The sequence below is a fragment of the Lontra canadensis genome, unplaced genomic scaffold (assembly GCF_010015895.1).
Source record: "Lontra canadensis isolate GAN:19392208 unplaced genomic scaffold, GSC_riverotter_1.0 scaffold1, whole genome shotgun sequence".
NCBI lineage: Eukaryota > Metazoa > Chordata > Mammalia > Carnivora > Mustelidae > Lontra > Lontra canadensis.
Genome location: NW_022630995.1, coordinates 985,056 through 1,003,849, shown reverse-complemented (window position 1 = coordinate 1,003,849; position 18,794 = coordinate 985,056). Strand labels below are relative to the sequence as shown.

Here is an 18,794-nt window from a genome sequence, read left to right as displayed (position 1 = left end):
CCAACAACCTCAAGAGCCTTTTAAACTAGATGGCTTTCAAAGATAATTTCTCTGAAAACTGTACTTAAAATATATATAGACTTGCATCTTTTGGGGGGTCAAAATTCATTTTTGGTTAGATTCTCAAGATATAACCACTAGAGTAGCATAAGGAAACTTGTCTACAGTGTTTCTCATGTATTTCTCATTTGTGTTGGTCTTTGATAAACTCAAACCCTAAAACATTGTTATTTGAAATTTCTACAATTTAAATAACAAATGAGAGTATATTGAATATCCTTTTTCAAACTACAACTCAGTCCCAACATCCTGTGAGATGGATATACCTCCACCAAAATGGGAGTACAACTTTTTTAAGACTTTTCAAAAGTAATCTCTATACCCAATATGGGGCTCAAACTTAAAACACCGAGATCAAGACACATGCTCCACTAAGCCAACCAGGTGCTTGAGGGGTAAACCTCTTAAACATTTGAGTACTCAAATAAAACCAGATTAAGCTACCACTTAAACATAGATCAAGTTTTCAGAATGTACCTTACGTGTAATCCCAGGAAAGCACTATGCTCTACCCTAGTTTATAAAAAGCAGTGGTTGAGAAGTCAAAGGTCAATTTTTATTTCTTGCCATTCAACCAAAATCCATTCAAATTCCACATCAAATTAAACTATTTCAAGACAAAAATACAAAACCCCAACTAATCCTAAAACAACCCGTATTTTTATGACAGTACTTTTGAATGACTTTATAGAAAAGGTAACAGAAAAATTGCAGTACACCTGCAGTGTCCTTGAATCACTTTTAATCACTGAAACTTAGCATCCTGTGGCTTACATCCTATCAGAAAATCTTCATAAAGGGTAGTGGTGAAATTTTCAGATATTAAAAATTAAGTACTAAAATTTACAATTGACAGTCCCTGTCAACATTCTGAAAGCTGCATCAGGGAATGGAATAAAAGCTCTGCTTATCCATGTTAGTATCCCAACAGACATCTTAATAATCTTTATAAATGTAACTATGAGACCACAGAATACCAGTGAAATTAATAGTTTCTATTAGGATGAGGAACACTACACAGAACTCGGTCAAAACCATTCAGGAAGCACATTTAACAAGAACACAGGCTACTTATGTTTGTGTCTTAAGGACCTCAGAATTTCCACCCTCATGCCTTTGTCAAATTACTTAGTTCTAAATACTTGGATGACACCCTGGTAACTTTATTGTTCAACCAAATGAAGTCCTATGGCTTAGCCTTGCTGTATTTAAAATTTACATCAGTTGGCATTCATAGAGCCTAAAATCTGAATTTAGAGAGTCCAAAGCCCCTTGGAGCGGGGGGGAACCCAAACGCATTCTTACTTTCAGTTCTTTGTAATTCTCAATCATCTATAGATGTAGTGTATTTCTTCAAAGTCATATATATATATATATCAAGACTTGATTGAAAAGTTTGGATTTTGTTTAAAAAGCCTTTATTCATTTTTGATCAGGGAAAGGACAATCTCAATGTCAACTTCTCACCTAATCATAAATTTGAACAGGATTCACTGCTCTAGAGACACTGCACCTACAGACTTTGACAACATAACTTAAAATCAAAATCTTCCTCCTTCCCTAACGTTGCATGTCGATATAATGAACAGTCCCTTGCAATAACCAACATTGGTACTTGGCCTAGGTTTAAGATCAAATAGCAAAACAGGATGCAAAAGGAGGCCAAGTGCATTGTAACTTGATAGCCAGCAAGTACAAACATCATTGAACAGAGAAAAGTTGCAGGCACCAAATGAAACAAAAGGCAGGTTCATCAGCATAAAAAATTAACATTTGGTTGAAGGTGAGGTCAACTACTACGCATTTGAATATGTATGCCAATCCTAGAGCTTAATGTGGAACCACAGAAAATATAACTTAAAAACCTTAAATCCAACTACACTGAATGTTAAAATTCAAAACTTGGGTTTACCCAGGGAATTATCCCAAATCTAGGGCTAAAACTGCTTTTTGATGCACCAGGAAGATGTTTTAATGACTCACTTAGATTTGCACTGACATACATAAAACTTAAAGTGTACTTTCCCCTATTACTCCTTCCTATATCTGAATTTGGGTATGTTTAACTACTCGGCTCATGCACTAATGCATTAAAAATGATGATATCTACTACCATGACTTTTTCTAAGAACTCACACCACATTAACAGTTAACACCCAATATAGCTTCCTAAAAATATCCCAATAGAAAACATTTTGTTCAGTTTGGTGCTTGCTTTGACAATACCAGAATACAACTGTATTTCCTCAGCCACTACTACTTCAAATACCTCAATCTAACATTTGCTCAAATTTTAACCACCTATCTGCCAAAATGCTTGTTAAAATTAGTTTTTGATACTCTTAAACTGTAGCTTCTACATACAGTTTAACAGGGCCTTTTGCCTGGGTACATCTGGACATTTTAATCGAGAAAACAAAGTCAGGGTATTATGATTAGCCGAAGCTCTAACAGACCACACGGATCCTGATTTAGCTTATCTCTAATGGCTTCCCAGAGACGGGAACAAAGCACAATCTCTTCTATTCATGAAAGGAGCTACCAACATGCTTTGTGCCAAAAAGGTGCACTTCACCAAGACACAGTCCAGAAAGATTCATGGGTCTGCTAGAAAACCTCCACTACTGGCGACCCTATGACAAGGCCTCCAGATACACAAAAACATTAAAGGTGTGGTAGAAATCTCTTTTAGCAGGAAAATGAAGCCTTAGAGGATAGTATACATCTAACAAAAATGGATAACAGGGGGACACTGTAGCTGGCTATTCATAAAGGACCAGTTTCTCCCTATGGACCAATACTCCCTACAAAATAAACTGTGCCTTAATTATTGCTTATTTTAAATCACACTTTTACAGAGCTATTTAGTACCTGACGCAGAAAAACAATCACATAAGGAAGCATTTATTTGAGGTTTAACATGAAATCATACAAATAAAATTTGTATAAACACAAATCCACATCGAGTCATAACACAGATAGCAAAAGACAAAGTAAAAACAAAGAAAACTAATTGGCGGCTATATACAGCTGGACACAGTTGTGTCTTGTACACTAGAAAGTCTTTTACAAAATAATCATCTTAGATCAACAGAAGACCAATCTTCAATGTCGTCCTGCAAGATGGGTTAACTTTAGCAATTTCCTCCTAAAAACAAAAACAAAATAGCAATTAGATTTGTGCAACTCTGAAAGCTTTCAAAGGTCCACTTTCATGAATTGTTTTAAGTCCTCAATTTATTCTTTTCTTCAATAATTAAAGATCACATGCATACTCAATGGCCAAATGTAATTTGGGTCATTAATAAATTCACCCTGGAGTTCCCAAATGATAGTTAACTTAGTTAAGGAACTGGGGAATGCAATGTTCCCATTTCACAGGTTAAACTGTGCTAGATTAAGGTCTACTAGAAGTATCTCTAGTAAGCCAAAAAACCCTCTTACAAAAGTGAATTTCTAATAAGCTTTTATATTTTAAGAAAACAAATTGCTTTGTGCATATGATCTTTAATTTATATCCCAGATTTTAAAGTTCTTGTTTTGGTTTGTAGATTTCACTATTAGCTATAAAAAGAAAAAGCAAGCATTAAATCTTAAAGAATGAACACTTAAAATGAGGCTCCACAATTGAAATACAACACTAAACAGAAGACCAAAATGATTAAGCTGTAAAAAGGCATTTATGTACTTTAACTCCTGTAAAAAACCATTTAAGTTAAGTTTAGACACTTAATCTTCAAAAAGATTAAAAAAGAAGCCAAAGTCTGAAGTTTTCCACTTTAATCTTTACGCTGGTACATGAAGTTGGAAGAGACCATACCACAGGACAGCGTTTTCTGGTGTATGCCTTGCGCTCTGCCCGCAACGTGCGACCCCCAGAGATAGACGTGGTCAGGGTGACACACGGCCTGCAATGAAGTTCCCGCTGGCGGGTACAAACAAGGTATAATGTCAGAGTTAGAAGACAACATTCTTGTTTTCCTTAAGTTGTACCCATTTCAGTACTTTACCTGTTAATAGTTCTAAAAAAGTTTAATTATTCCTCTAGACCACCTGGTACACAAAGCAAACAGAAAAACTCTTAAGTTTTTCTGTAATACTAAAGAAAGTGAGATAAGACTTTAAAGTTAAAGATCTATAGACACTTTAGGCAAAACGGGCTCATAAAGCAATTAAAAAGTTAACAATTTAGTAAAAACAGACTACGTAATATTTTGTTTTTACTTATTTTTCATTTGTCTATTGATCTTTAAATTAAATTAGACATTTCCACTGGTTTCTTGTACTCTTACACACACCTGTTTTCTCCAACGTCCTCCTTTAGTATGGCTGGTAATTGTTTTGGTGATTGCCACCCCCTCGAGATGCCTTGCCGTAAGTGCTCTGTTGGCCTATTTTCAAAACACAAAAAAATTCTATTAAGATATAGTTTTCTACAAAATGGTTTCGTTATAAATACTTTAGAAACATGTACAACTCTGCATGCCAAATATTAAAATACCAGGTATCTTAAATAGCCATTATAAATTAGTCATATATCACATATTCTACAACATTTATAACCAAAGTTTTTACATTAATATAATTACCCGATGACAATCAAATGCCTAAAAACTTAACTCCAAACACTTCAAGAATGGAAAACCCACACAGAAACAATTTCAGAACAGGACTGTACTTTAACATAGAATTTTAATACCACTGGTTTATGAAATTAAGATAAATATTCTTACCACTGTAGTCTGCATATCCCTGTCCATATCCATAGTTCCCATAGTTATACCCAGTATAATCATAGCCGCCATAGCCACTATAGTTTTGATCACCACCATAGGCACTATTGTAATTTCCATATCCTTGATCATAATAGTTATTAAATCCTTGGTTCCAGTTTTGGCCCTGACCTGAAACAATGCACAATGATTGTTAGATAACAACTTCTGACCCCCAATCCTACCACAAAATGTTGTGTTCCTGTCCCTCACTCTGAAAATCTGAAACAGGTGAACGGACATCTATATAATTATCTGACTGAGAAAATTACTCCAGTTGTCATAAAAGGGGACAGAAAGTCCAACTGCGCCAATTACCAGGCTTCCTAAATGTAACGGAAAAATCAGAACAAAGGTGAAGACAAGTAGGCTGTTTGGTTTTAAAACAAGGACTCCCGCCCCCCAAACCTAGCATGCCATGGTGTTATCACGTAATCCTAACTACATTAAATTGGTATTGTTTTCCCATTCAAAGTGGCCATTCTTGGAAGACGCGAAACCAGTGAACTAACAAAAAGTCACTCACTAACTTGAGCATTTTATGCTGAAAATCTGCTTTATTTTCTCCTGGGCTTATTTCTACTGAGCCGTTTACAGCTTAAACCATGCAGTCATTTTCAAAGAATTAAGCCTCACCTCGTCCACGACCCCTAGTGCCACCTCGTCCACCAGCTGCAGCACCTCTTCCTCCTTTTTGTTGCTGCTGTTGCTGCCTGTATACCTCTTTGGGTTGTGCAACTTTGATTTCACACTGTAAACACATGAGAAATTTCTTTTACTGTACTGTCAAGCCATTTTATTCTTCTCAAAACTAAGAAATCTCACTAAACAAAACAAAAAACCACCTTCACAATGTTCATTTCAGGTGCCTGGGTGGCTCAGTGGGTTAAGCCTCTGCCTTCGGGGCTCAGGTCATGATCTCAGGGTCCTGGGATTGAGCCCCACATTCAGGGAGCCTGCTTCCCCCGCCCCCTCTGCCTGCCTCTCTGCCTACTTGAGATCTAACAAACAAAATCTTAAAAAAAAAACAAACCAAAAAACCCCCAAACTTCATTAATAGAAACAAAATGGTTTTACCTTCCCAGAACCGATTTGATGATATCTGCTTTCTAATAATTTCTTTACTGGCTCTTCATCTGTATACGTGATAAAACAAAATCCTCTTCTTTCGTTTGTTTTTGTATCCATGGGAAGTTCAATATTTTCAATCTGAAACCCAGAAGCACACTCCCATCATCCACCAATGATAAAAGGTACCGAAAAGTATTACATCACCAAAGGTCTCAAGCTTCAACAGAACATACTGCAAGTTACTCTGGTCAGAATACTTCTGCACAGAAACTTGTATTTTATTATCAACATCGCACCACAAAAATTCATCTGTGAAGCGTTCAGAGAGCAAAACTTAGTATCATTTTGCACCCACAGATGCCACTGGCTGGTAAGTCCAAACACTGACCACCCCAAAGCACCTGTGTTTTGACCGAAATAAATTAAGATGCTGGTTTCCATCCCAGCACAGAAAAAACAGCCATTAAGGTACAGTGGCCAGAAGGGACCTGAGCAGTTCATTTAACCGCCTCCCCACCGGACGCATCAATCTGCTCTCTAACAAGCTGGGGATGCACGTGACATGAACACACCGAGCAGGAAACACACAGACGTAATCACACAGCGCACCTCTCCAAAGGCTCCAAAATATTCTTTAATTTGTTCTTCAGAAGTATCTGGGCTCAATCCGCCCACAAAAACCTTTTTGGGCGGTTCTTTCCCTTTTAAAGCTTTGGCCCTTTTGGGGTCTATCAATTTGCCATCCAGTTTGTGTTCTTTCAGTTCCAAAACCTAGAAGACAAGTGTTTTTAATCCACAATGCACAGCCCAACGCCCGACGGCCTGCAGGACGGCACACGGACGCCGCCGGCGCAGGGCACCCGCTCCTACCTTGTCGACACTAGCAGCGTCTTTGAAAAGCACAAATCCGAATCCTCTCGATCTTCCGGTCACCGGGTCTGTCTTAATCGTACAGTCCACCACTTCCCCAAATCGGGACAAATACTCAGTCAGATCTTTCTTGCTTGTATCCCAGCTCAAGCCTCCAATAAACATTTTACTAGGAATGAAGTTATTGAGAGAAAAACATCAGCAGCGCCCCAAGGGTGGCTTCCGTTCGCACGGCAGAGCGGGGTCGTTTAACCGCGTCCTCAAACAACTCAGTCGGTGCCTACAGCCCACAGACCCCCAAGCCCCACCGCGGCGGAGACACCGCGCGGCTGGTCATCGGCTGCAGGACACCAAATTCCGCGGCGAACTGCTCCGCGCTGCTCGCGTTTTCAGCGGCCTCTGACCGGTCCCTCACCCCGCGGCCCAGCCCCTTCCACGGCTGTCAAGGCACCGTTCCAACCTGAAGAACCCGCACCGCGTTCTGCGGGTCCGGGTACCCGTCACACACCGACAAACCCTCCCCACGGACAGCGCGCGGGGCCCCGGCACAGACACAATGAGAAGGCGGCGGCAGCTGCAGCGTGCGGCGCGGCCGGGCCGCCCCTCCCCCTCGGGCCCCACGCGGCGCCTGCGCACTCGGGACACAGACGCCGCCGCCGCCCTCCTCCTCCAACTCCCCCGCCCTTCCCCCACCTTCCGCGGGCCTCTCGAGTCACCCCCTCCGTCTCCTACTTTCCTCTTCCCTTCAGGCCAGCGGGGCCCAGCGGGCACGCGGGGAATCGACTCGGGGCAGGAGCCGGGGCAGCGCGCGGCTCTCGAGGGGCGGAGGGCGCGTGCGGCGCGCTGGGGGAGGGGGACGAGAGGAGAAGCGTGTGGTACCCGTCATCCTGCTGGTTCTTGCTCGCGTTGATCTTGGATCCCTCTGCGAACTCCTCTATGTTGCTGTACTCGTTCATGTCCTCCATGGCGGCGGAGCTGTCGGCCGGGGGGTGCTGGCGCGCAGTCCGGGTCGCGGCGGCAGCGGCGGCGGAGCGTTGTATGGAGCTGGATTTAAAATGGCGGCGGAAGAGATCCGGGCGCCGCCTGCGCCCTCCCTTTATAGCCGCCCCGCCCGCCAATCGCGAGGGCTGCTGCGCGGTGACGTGGCGCTGGGCCCGGCGCGCCCCCTGCCGGGCGGAGCTGGCAGCGAGCGAAGGGAGGAGCGGGGCGAGCTGCCGCGGCGCCCGCGGCCGCCAATGGGAAAGGCTGCGGGAGGCTAAAGTAGCGGGAGCGGAGGGGAACAATGGCGGCGGCACATGGGAGAGCCGGGGCGGGACCTCCATCGCGACCCTCCCGCTGAGGAGCGAGGTCGTGGGTGAGGGCACGCGGGCTTAAGACGAGAGAAGCGTCGGAAGAGGAACACACGACGGGGCGACGAGTCCTGGGCCGAGAGTCCGAGCGGCGCCGTCGCAGGGCCACAGTCCCGCTGGTCCGGGGAGCCTTTGTCTCCGGCGTCCGGTCCGGCCGCTCCCGCGAACAGCCGTCCACCCCGCCTTTTTCCAGAGCCCTCGGCGCCCGCGTGCGGACTGCTGCGGGGCGGCCGCCGCTGTCGGTTACCACCGCGGCCGGGAAGCTCCCGGAAAAAGGCGGACTGCGCCCGGCGCCGGCGGCCGAGACCGCGAGCGCGCCCCCCGCCCGCCCCGCCGCGCGCACGCGTGTTTTGTCCTCGAGCCGGCTGGAACCGGCCCGGCAGCGAGCGGGCGCGCGGGGCCCCTCCGGACCGCGGCGCGGCGGCCTCTTCCGCTACCGCCGCAGGCGCGCTGGCCGGGGAGGCGCGGCGGGGCCCCCTCCGAGCGGCCGGAGCCGGGGCCGACGCAGTCCGGCGGGCCGGTTCCCGCACGGCCTCTGCTGCGGGCGCCGCCGTGGGGAGGGGCGCGGGCCCGCCCGGGCTACTGTGAGGCTGCGAAAGCGGAGGCAGTGGGCGGGGAGGGGGCCAGCTGCCGTAGAGGGCAAGGGGCACTCACATCCCCGGCGCGCCACTCGCGGGGCTCCCGTCTGCACGTGCCCCGGGCCGCTCCCGCTCGCTCTACCAGTCTGCGGCGAGCGCGCGCGCACACGCGCGCCCGGCTCCCGCGCTCGCTTCTTTGTTCCCGCCCACGCGAGGCCCCTGTTGACGGATCGCGTTCGCGGCTCCCCGGTGGCCAATTGGCGTCGACGCCCCCGCCCCGCCCCCCTCCCCGCTCTCCGCGAGGACCGCCCTTCCCCGGCCCATGTGGTCTCGGCCTAGGCCGCGGCAGCTGGGCGGTGCTGGCGCCTGGGCTGCGGGCTCTGCCACCGGCGGGGGCGCGGGGGCGGCCGTGTTCCTCGGCCTCGGCCGCACGCGGCTGCGGGTGGACGTTCTCGCGGGGCCGTGGGAAGCCCGGGACGCTGCCGGGGGCGCAGTGGGCGCCACCCTCCGCGCTCCCTTGCGGCGGGCCAAGGCGGGTGGGCGCGTGCGGGGGGGGAGATGGTGGTGCTGCCCGTGCCCGCCGAGGTCAGCGTGATCCTGTTGGACGTCGAAGGTACCACAACCCCGATTGCTTTCGTGAAGGTGAGGGGCGGAAGGGAGCGCGGCCACGGTTCGCCGAGAAGCCATCGAAGGCGTCTCTGAGTCTCGCAGACCTCGGGCCGGAGGCGGGAGGCGCGGCGCGGGCTGCGGGAGGGCGGCGGCGAGGTGCGGGGACGCTCCGTCGCCGCCCCCGGTGCGTCCTCCCGCGCCCCTGCCCCGGCTTCGTGCGGGGGTGGGGAGGGGTGGAGGCGGACCCGCGCGCGTGCGGAGAGGGGACGCGCGGGTGGCCCCGGGTTGGGCCTGGCCCGGCGGGCGCCGCGACCGAGCGGTCCTGGGGGCTTCCAGTCCCGCAGAACGTGGACCGGACTGTCAACGACGGCTTTTCGGGCAGCGCCGGCGTCTTGGGTCGTGGTGGCTCCTCCCGCCTCTTCCCGCCGCCGCTGTTCGTGGCCGAGCCGCGCTTCCCGGGTCACCGGCCGCGGCGCCGCGTTCATGGCTCCGCACGGAGCGAACATGCCTGCACTCTGTCCGGTGTCCCTGAAAACCGTGGACGCTTGACCCTCTTTCTGACCCGAAGCCCGCATCCCGGGACGTCACTGCTGACCAGACAGTTGTCTGCTCCTCATTCCTGAGCTTAGAGCTCTGCGTTACAGCAGGGCCTCGAAAAACCCTGTATTTTATTTGTCAGTGAATATTAAAAACTAATATAATTTTTAAAAGAATTCCTTGGGCCTAGTCTACGCTTTATTCGTCTTCTAGAGGTCGAAGATGAAAGCATTAACTAGAAGGGTTTGCGTACAATAATAGAGATAATTGTCTGCAATGTAGGAAAAACCCATCTTCGAACAAATTGAGCAGTCTGAGTTTTTAATTTTTTTAAAGTTTTATTTTTAAAGTTAACTGTGAAGAGTGATTTTCTTGATGTGAATTATTATGTAAAGTCAGTGTATACTTTTAGGACTCCGGTGTAATAACCACTTAGGAGTTTTTTAGGAGAATCAAAATAATATCTTATTACAAGATCTTAAGAAATCTAGTTTGACTTTTTTTTTTAAGATTTTATTTATTTATTTGACAGAGAGAGAGAGAGAAATCACAAGTAGGCACAGAGGCAGAAAGAGAGAGGGGAAAGCGGGGAAGCTTAGCAGGAAGCCCGGGACTTGATCTGGGGACCCTGAGTCATGACCTGAGCCCAAGGCAGAGGCTTAACCCACTGAGCCACCCAGGCGCCCCTAGGTTGACCTTTTTTTCCTGCAGTTTTTAATTACACCAGAGACTTGCAGAAATATTCAGAATTGACCACATGTTGCTAATGGAGTTGACTGTTTTTTTCTTCACAACTGACAGAATAACCGCTTTCTCAGAGTTTTCAGAAAAAAAGGATTCCTCATCTTTGTGGGTTATAGTTCACACCTTATGAACTCTACCAGGGATAATGACAGGAGAGATAGTGCTTGCAACATAAGATTATGTACCGTTCTTGGAAAGTTGATTAGGGACTAGGATATCTCATGAAAATCAGTCTTGTTTTGTTTTTGGTTTTTTTTTTTTTTAAGATTTTATTTATTTATTTGACAGAGAGAGATCACAAGCAGGCAGAGAGGCAGGCAGAGAGAGAGGGGGGAAGCAGGCTCCCTGCTGAGCAGAGAGCCCGATGTGGGGCTTGATTCCAGAACACTGGGATCTTGACCTGAGTGGAAGGCAGAAGCTTAACCCACTGAGCCACCCAGGTGTCCTACAAATCAGTTCTGTAACAAAACATGGGTGCAGTACCCACCACCTCTCCACTCCCCACTCTCCACCCAATCCTGTCTTTTGCCAGATGACATGAGCTACTTCTTGAAATCTTTGTTTATGGTAGACTTATTTTGACACCTCTCTGAAAGTTAAAATGCCTTCAATGGCCTAAATAGACTTTTTTTTTTTTTTTTTTTTTTTTTTTAAGTTTGACACTGGGTAAAGTCAAGGCAGGCTGCAAAAAATGATTTCGGGGGGTTTGTTTATTTTAAAAAATTCATTATTTTTTACAAAATTTAAATTCAAGTTAGTGTATGATTACTTTCAGGGTAGAGTTTAGTGATTCATCAGTTGCCTGTAACACCCAGTGCTCATTTCAGGGACTTTGTTTAAAGGATATTTTCTTGTGCTTTGTCCTGTAATCCATTGTTACTTTATTCACATTACTTTTCAGTCTTTTATAATCTAATAAACTATAATTTATTTGGCACACATTAGTATAACGAAACTAGTATTTCCAAAAGTATAGTCAGAAGAACATTAAGTCTGGTGGATATTTATAGTAATTCTGCAAAAAGGATTCCATTATTAAATGCACCTTTGGAAAATATTAGCTATACATATTTACCTGGTTTCTTTATTACACAGTTCTCAGAGCCTTTATATCATACACATACACTCACATATGTGCCTAATGAGTCTTCAAGAGAGTGACATTTCACAAATTTTACTTGAACAAAACACTTTGTAGCAGAGTATGTCAAGGACTGATCTTCTAAACCTTTTAAAAGAGATGCTAAGTCACACCCTTCTTGAATCTCCGAGCATGGAGGTGGAAATTGGACATGTTTGTTCTACTTTGGACTTTATTAGCTACATTAGGTGTGTGGAACATAGAGCTCTACTTCCTGTGGGAACAGACATCGAGTATCACACACGTGCCACTTGTATACTTGACTCATCCTCAAAACCTCTGTGAGGTGTGTGCACTGTCCACATTTTACTCATAGGAAACTAAGATTCTTAAAAATTGAATGGTATGTCTGGATTTGAACCCAAATTTTCTGGCTCCAAAACTCCTACTCTTTATATTATTACACTTGACCTCTAAGGTGGAAACCACCGTGCTTGTTCCGTGTCCTTTGCTTGGCTTCTGTGTATGTTAAATGAGAGTTGATAGGAGAGCACTTTAATCAACACGAAGTACCTTAAAAGTATATGGTAACAAATTTCAGTTTATACCACCTCTTGGTGATAGGTTTAGGAGTGAACCCTTGAACCACAATAACCATACTTGAGTCTTATTTGGAGATTTGGTTCTGTAGTCAGCATATACTGTGAAAATTGAGTATTGTCAAAAATTGTCCTTGAAAGACCCTTAGGAAGTCATTCCTCTTTGGAGACTGATTTCTGTTTTTCAGTAAGTCGTTCATTCATTTTTCCTTTAGGGTGGAAACATGATCCCTGCTTCTTCCCTGGAGCATCAGAGGAAGTAGTTGGTTTGGGATTTGGTGATAGAGATGAAAAATATGTCGTGTCAGGCATTAGCCTCATCCTGAGCCGCTCACACAGTAAGAGACGCTGGAGAACAGAGACTGTTCCACTGGGTAACAGAACGCCCATTGAGTGGAATAACACACAGATTGCCAGCACTGACTATGGTTCTTTTTTTCCTTTCCTCCTTTTTTTTTGGTCCGTGCACTTACAGTTAAATGTGTGTATGATGCACCTTAACTCTATAACACAAACAGTCTGGGATGTCTCGTGGGACTGCCTAGAATCCTCTCAGTCTGGGAAGTGGTGTTCTCCGGACGGCCTGCAGCTCTCTTGCGGCATGCCTCAGCCCTTCCGTGTCAGACAAGAACAAAAAAAACAATGGTTTTATTTACCAGCTGTTATATCTTATTTTCTTTGAGTCATAGAATTGCCAAATTTCTGGAGCAGGAGGGCCTCCTAGCTAGGATCGTGCAGTGAATGTTGCAACCAGCTAATTAATTTCTCATGAATTGATGCCTGGGGGAGGTCCTGTGTGAGGCCATCACAGCTGTTGGGAGCAGAGCGGTCCAGCTTTCCTTAGATGTTCCCCTGCATCTGAATCCTCAGCCTCCAGCCCTGCCCCTCACTGCAGGACACACACCTCTGGGGTTGATTTTCTTTTCAGGCACTGAGTCTGATCCTTTACGGGGCTGATCTCCCAACATGTTTTGGTCGTGTACACACCATCAGCAGGATTGGAGCAGGCGCTGCCGATAGGATTTGTAAATTGTGGGGCCGCTTGGGGGTTCAGTCAGTTCAGTGAGACTCTTGAGTTTGACTCAGGTCATGATCTCAGGATCAATCCCCATGTAGGGCTCTGAGCTCAGAGGAAGCTGGCTTGGGATTCCCTCCTTCTGCCCCTCCCCTCTCTCTCTCTCTCTTGCAAATAAATAAATCTTTATAAAATAAGAATTTATGGGGCACCTGGGTGGCTCAGTCATTAAGCGAGCCTTCCACTCAGGTCGTGATCCAGAGGCCTGGCATCCGTCGGCATCGGGCTCCCTGCTCTGCAGGAAGTCTGCTTCTCTCTCTCCCGCTCCCCCGCTTGTATTTCCTCTCTGCTGTCACTCTCTCTCTGTCAAGTAAATAAATAAAGTCTTTAAAAAATAAAAACATTATAAGTTGTGTATACATACTATTATTTTTATATCAGAATTTGCAGATGAAATTAAAATAATAAATGCAAACAAATGTTTTATACTCTCTTCCCTTGCCATTGAATCCTCTTGCATGCCCCCATGGGGCCACCACTTGAATTTTGTCTGTGGTGTTGTAGTTTTCATTTTCTGACTTTGTACATTGTATTATTCCAGTGTTTTTAGTCTGTTAGCCTTTGTAATAACACCGTCACCGGTCTCTGCGGTTATCTTGTCAGGAACCTTCAGCTGTTGTTTCTGGGTTTGGAGAAAATTGCCCTCTTGCTTCTGAAAATACTCTTTAATTTTGTGGCTTTCCTGTTATGTGTTGACACGTACATGTAACGTATGTGCAACGACCGTTGAGGTAGCTCTGTTCCACCGTCACCGAGAACCCTGCATTAGCAAGTAATGATTCATTGCCACTAAAGAAAATACAGGGCTAAGTTCCTGTGAGCCTCTGGTCACATTTCTGTGAACTGATCAGTATGTAACCTTGTCTCGTATGTGTTCCTGTTTCCCTTATTTAATGTCTATTATTGATTGATTAACACTGACCTCTCAGCCACGGTGCTGGGACTCCGGCTTTAATGCGGCCTGTGTAAACACACGTATTTTCTCCGGCCCGTCGCAGTTTCTTGTTCCAGGGACACTAGGCAGCCTGCTTGGGGGCCATTTTGAACTGCAAAATCACCAACAGAGGCACAAAATGCAAAAAATATGGCACTAAATAGACTCTGAAAAGGCTGCTTGTTTAAACCACAAGAGGGAAAAGAAGGCACATGGTCACGTGCTGGGAATGGGTACAGTGAAGTGTTTGCAGATTTTGCCACCATGCACATGTCCTTATTTTTAAATGATCAGGAAAGTGTAGCATATATTGATTTTGGGGTTACAAATAAGTTTGAGTAGAAGAATTTGCAAGTACGGAATCCACAGGTAATGAGGATGGGTAGTGTAGAATAGTAGTGACCCCATGGGCTTGGACACTGTGCAGGTCAGGATGAGCATTCTGGCTCCTCTCTGTGTGTTTTATGGCAAGTTCGTTAATGTCTCTGAATGAGGTACGTATTTCCTCAGCTGTACTGTGGGGATACCTGCCTCATCAGGCCGCTGAGGACATTTAATGGGTGCTTAGCCCTTAAAAAAAAACTAAAATGAATGAATACGTTTGCATCGCTATTTCATCTACCATCCCAATAAATCTTGTTAGAGGAGATAGGCAGGACATGTTTCTCATTTATGCCTTAGGAATACTTTATGCTTAAGAATAAAATCTTGGTAATAACTGAGAAGATCCCATTAACTGAAAATATGGATCTGATTGGGATTTTTGCCCCTAAAATACATTAAGTGGGGCATGGTGGGTCCCCTAGCCAAAGGTTCTTTTTATCTGTGCTGCTCAGACTTGAATGTATATACAGATCATTTCGGGTTCTTGCTAAAACGAAGTTTCTGAGTCAGAAGGCCTGGCATGGGACGGGATGTGGAATTTGTCACAGGTGCCCAGTGATGCTCCATGTTCCACACTCTAAGTGTTTAGTCTTCTTGCAGATTTGTAAGTTACACCTGTGTGTAGGCCTGTAAGCGCGGCTCTTCTCTCAGAGCTCATCTGGCACGATAAAGTAGACCGAGCAAGAGAGTACAGATGCACTAAGGAGGTCTGTCAACGTTAACAGAGTCCCAGCCTCTCAGAGGTTAAGTGAACTGTTATGGGTCAGTAAGCCCCTGCACGAGAGAACAACGTGATGCATAAGCCTGGTCGACAGACAACAGAGCATTATGCCAGTGGCCATTTCCCAGCTTTAGCAAATCACCGGCCAGAACTGAAGTGTAAAGTGAAAGCACCATTCATTTTTTTTTTTTTAATTTTATTTATTTATTTGACAGATCACAAGTAGGCAGAGAGAGGGGGGGGAAGCAGGCTCCCTGCCGAGCAGAGAGCCCGATGCAGGGCTCCATCCCAGGACCCTGAGATCATGACCTGAGCCAAAGGCGGAGGCTTAATCCGCTGAGCCACCCAGGCGCCCCTGCACCGTCGTCCTTTTTTTTTTTTTTTAAGATTTTATTTATTTATTTTGACAGAGAGATCACAAGTAGGCAGAGAGAGAGGAGGAAGCAGGCTCCCTGCAGAGCAGAGAGCCTGATGCGGGACTCGATCCCAGGACCCTGAGATCATGACCTGAGCTGAAGGCAGAGGCTTAACCCACTGAGCTACCCAGGCGCCCCTGCACCGTCGTTCTTAAAGGATGAATAGAACATTAGCAAGGAGTTATGCGTACTTAACAGGACCATCTAGATAGTTGGTTTAAATGTGTATTTAATTGAATGTGTATGTATAGTTGGCACCTGCGTGATAAGCCTTTGGAATGGTCTCCTGGCAGATGGGCAAGTGAATAGTGCTTTACTAAACCTGTTGTGTTAGTGTCTCGTGGTTGCTGCAACAAAATTACCACAAACTTAGTGGTTTAAGACAATGCAGATTTATCATGTTATACACTTCTGGAGGGACCACTCTGAAATGGATCTCACAGAGTTAAAATCAGGGTGTTGACAGGGTTGCAGAAAAATTGCCCTGCCTTTCCTACTTTCTAGAGGCTGCCCACATTTCCTGGTTCATGGGCCTTTGCTCTGTCTTCAGAGCCAGCTGCATAGCATCTTCAGACCAATCTCTCACTCTGAGTTTCCTACTTCCTTTGACCTTTAAAGACCCTTGTGATTGTATCAGATGCAGCCACATAATCCAAGGATAATCTTCCTATCTTGATCCTTAAGTTAATCATGCCTGCAGTCCCTTTGCCATATAAAGTAACATTCACAGGTTTTGGCGTTTAGTATATAGATATCTGAGAGTGGAGAAATTTTCCCCTTTACCATACTTGATGAGTATAGATACTTCTAGCAGATCCCTTTATAGTTCTAGGCTACATAGGAATTAGAATTTATAATGGCTCCACTTTTGTTTTGAAATTTATCATTAATGGTGTTGGATGCAATCTTAAGATGTGGCAGATTTTTTTTTTTTAAGATTGTGTTGGTATGGAGGTTGGTAAAGGCAGTGTTTAGGGGCTGGACTTTCAGAGAACGAGATATTTGGCAAGGTTTTGATTTAGACTGAAGGGAAGAAAAGATCTCAAACTAAACTTTCTAAGTTAGAAAATATGAATTAAACAGACAAATCCTTGTAAATAATATTTTGTAAATAATATTTATTTGAAGTAGCAGATACCCATTTAATTGAAAATCAGAATGATAAAGATTTTAATTTCTGTTTATTTTGTTTATTTTATTAACATATAATGTATTATTTGTTTCAGGGGTACAGGTCTGTGCAAATCGCAAGGTTTACACACTTCACAGCACTCACCATAGCACATACCCTCCCCAATGTCCATCACGCAGCCACCCTCTCCCTCCCCCCCACCCCCCAGCAACCCTCAGTTTGTTTCCTGAGATTAAGAGTCCCTTATGGTTTGTCTCCCTCCTAAGTCCGTCTTGTTTCATTTTTCCCTCCCTTCCCCCCACAACCCCCCCATCCTTCCTCTCAGATTCCTCATGTCAGAGAGATTATTTGATAATTGTCTTTCTCTGATTGACTTATTTTGCTTAACATAATACCCTCTAGTTCCATTCACGTTGCTGCAAATAGCAAGATTTCCGGGGGGGGGGGGCAGGTTGATGGCTGCATAGTATTCCATTGTGTATATATACCACATCTTATTTATTTATTTTTAAAGGTTTTATTTATTCACTCATTTCTTTCTTTCTTTCATTCATTCATTCATTCATTCATTTAAAATATTTTTAAGTAGGCTCCGTGCTGGGCCTCCAATGCAGGGCTTGATCTCACAACCCATGAGAACATGACCTGAGTTGAAATCAAGAGTCAGATGCTTAACCAACTGATCCTCCTAGGCCCAGGTGCCTGTCTTTGAAGATTTTATTTTTAAGCAATCTCTGCACCTAATGCGGGGCTTGAAATCAAGATCTGCACATTCCATGGACTGAGCAAGCCAGACGCCCCTTGATTCCCTTTAAACACATTATCCTGCTTATATACTTCCCTGGTTTTTAATAATCTTTTGAGGTATATTTTATGTTAAAACACTTTTAGAAGTGGAAAATGTATTCTTGATTGTTTAATGAGGATTGTAATTTACTCTTATGGTCTTTCATAGCTTAGCAGCTTATTTTAGGGGGTAATAATTGAGAACTATTGAAGTTGACTTTTTTTTTTTTAAGATTTTTATTTATTTATTTATTTGACAGACAGAGATCACAAGTAGGTAGAGAGGCAGGCAGAGAAAAAGGGGGAAGCAGGCTCCCTGCTGAGCAAAGAGCCCTACGTGGGGCTCGATCCCAGCACCCTGAGACCATGACCCGAGTTGAAGGCAGAAGCTTTAACCCACTGAGCCACCCAGGAGCCCCGAAGTTGACATTTCTTTCTCATGAAAACTGCTGTGATAATTTTATGGTCTTTCTCGGAAGAGAGCTTGTGTTGTCTGATAGTATATCCCAACTTCAGTGAAACATCTGTTTGATAACTATTGCTTCTAATGTTTTCAGCACTGAGAGGTATGTGATGCCCATTCTGCCCTCAGTAGGAAACTGCTAGAAGACAACTGTCAAGGTACAGTGAACTAGAACTTTCCTTCTACCTGTGCTGCGTATTTTTGACCCCAGTAACTGCAGCTGGGTCATGTTTCCAGTCTTCGTTCACTCTATGAACTTATTAGGCTTTTTCACCTGCAAGAATGAGGTTCTAGGATCTGCTGTGCTTATGGCAGTGTGAAGGTTAAATGAAGTGGAATGCAGAAGCCTTTGAAGATGGTAAAGCTCAGTGGAAACACTGATTATAACGCAGAAGAACCAGACTAATACCGACAGTACTTGTGAAGAGTCAGGAAGAGGGGACCTGACCTTTAGTGAAAGCCACCTGCTCTGCGGTTTCCCACCATGATTACTTCCCCCTCTGCTCTTGTGGTCCTCGTGAAAAACATGGTAAAAATGAGACCCAGAACACATCTAATCTCAAAGAATCTGTGGAAGCTTTGGAATGGCAAGACTGTCTTGATAAGTACCTGT

General features: G+C 45.1%; 2 protein-coding genes across 3 annotated transcripts in view; one reads left to right on the top strand and one right to left on the bottom strand.

The window, feature by feature from the left end:
• Nucleotides 1-1,461: 1,461 nt before the first annotated feature.
• HNRNPDL (heterogeneous nuclear ribonucleoprotein D like) lies at nt 1,462-8,204 on the bottom strand. Of its 2 annotated transcripts, XR_004385381.1 has the most exons (9): nt 7,653-8,204; nt 6,774-6,942; nt 6,513-6,674; nt 5,910-6,041; nt 5,469-5,583; nt 4,794-4,964; nt 4,359-4,451; nt 3,881-3,985; nt 1,462-3,208 (listed from the first exon to the last, which is right to left on the bottom strand). XR_004385381.1 is itself a non-coding variant. In XM_032880909.1 (8 exons), the coding sequence occupies exons 1-7, from the start codon at nt 8,093-8,095 to the stop codon at nt 4,381-4,383; spliced, it is 1,263 nt and encodes a 420-aa protein (XP_032736800.1). In that variant the 5' UTR covers nt 8,096-8,204; the 3' UTR covers nt 1,462-3,208; nt 4,359-4,380. The 2 variants fall into 2 exon arrangements, 1 of the variants encoding a protein (XP_032736800.1); XM_032880909.1 differs by lacking the exon at nt 3,881-3,985.
• An 896-nt stretch (nt 8,205-9,100) lies between these two features.
• Nucleotides 9,101-18,794, top strand: part of ENOPH1 (enolase-phosphatase 1) — a 33,980-nt gene continuing 24,286 nt past the window's right edge. The window contains exon 1 of the mRNA XM_032881064.1: nt 9,101-9,342. Within this exon, the coding sequence (XP_032736955.1) occupies nt 9,259-9,342 (84 nt within the window). The 5' untranslated portion in view covers nt 9,101-9,258. The remainder of the gene's footprint in view (nt 9,343-18,794) is intronic.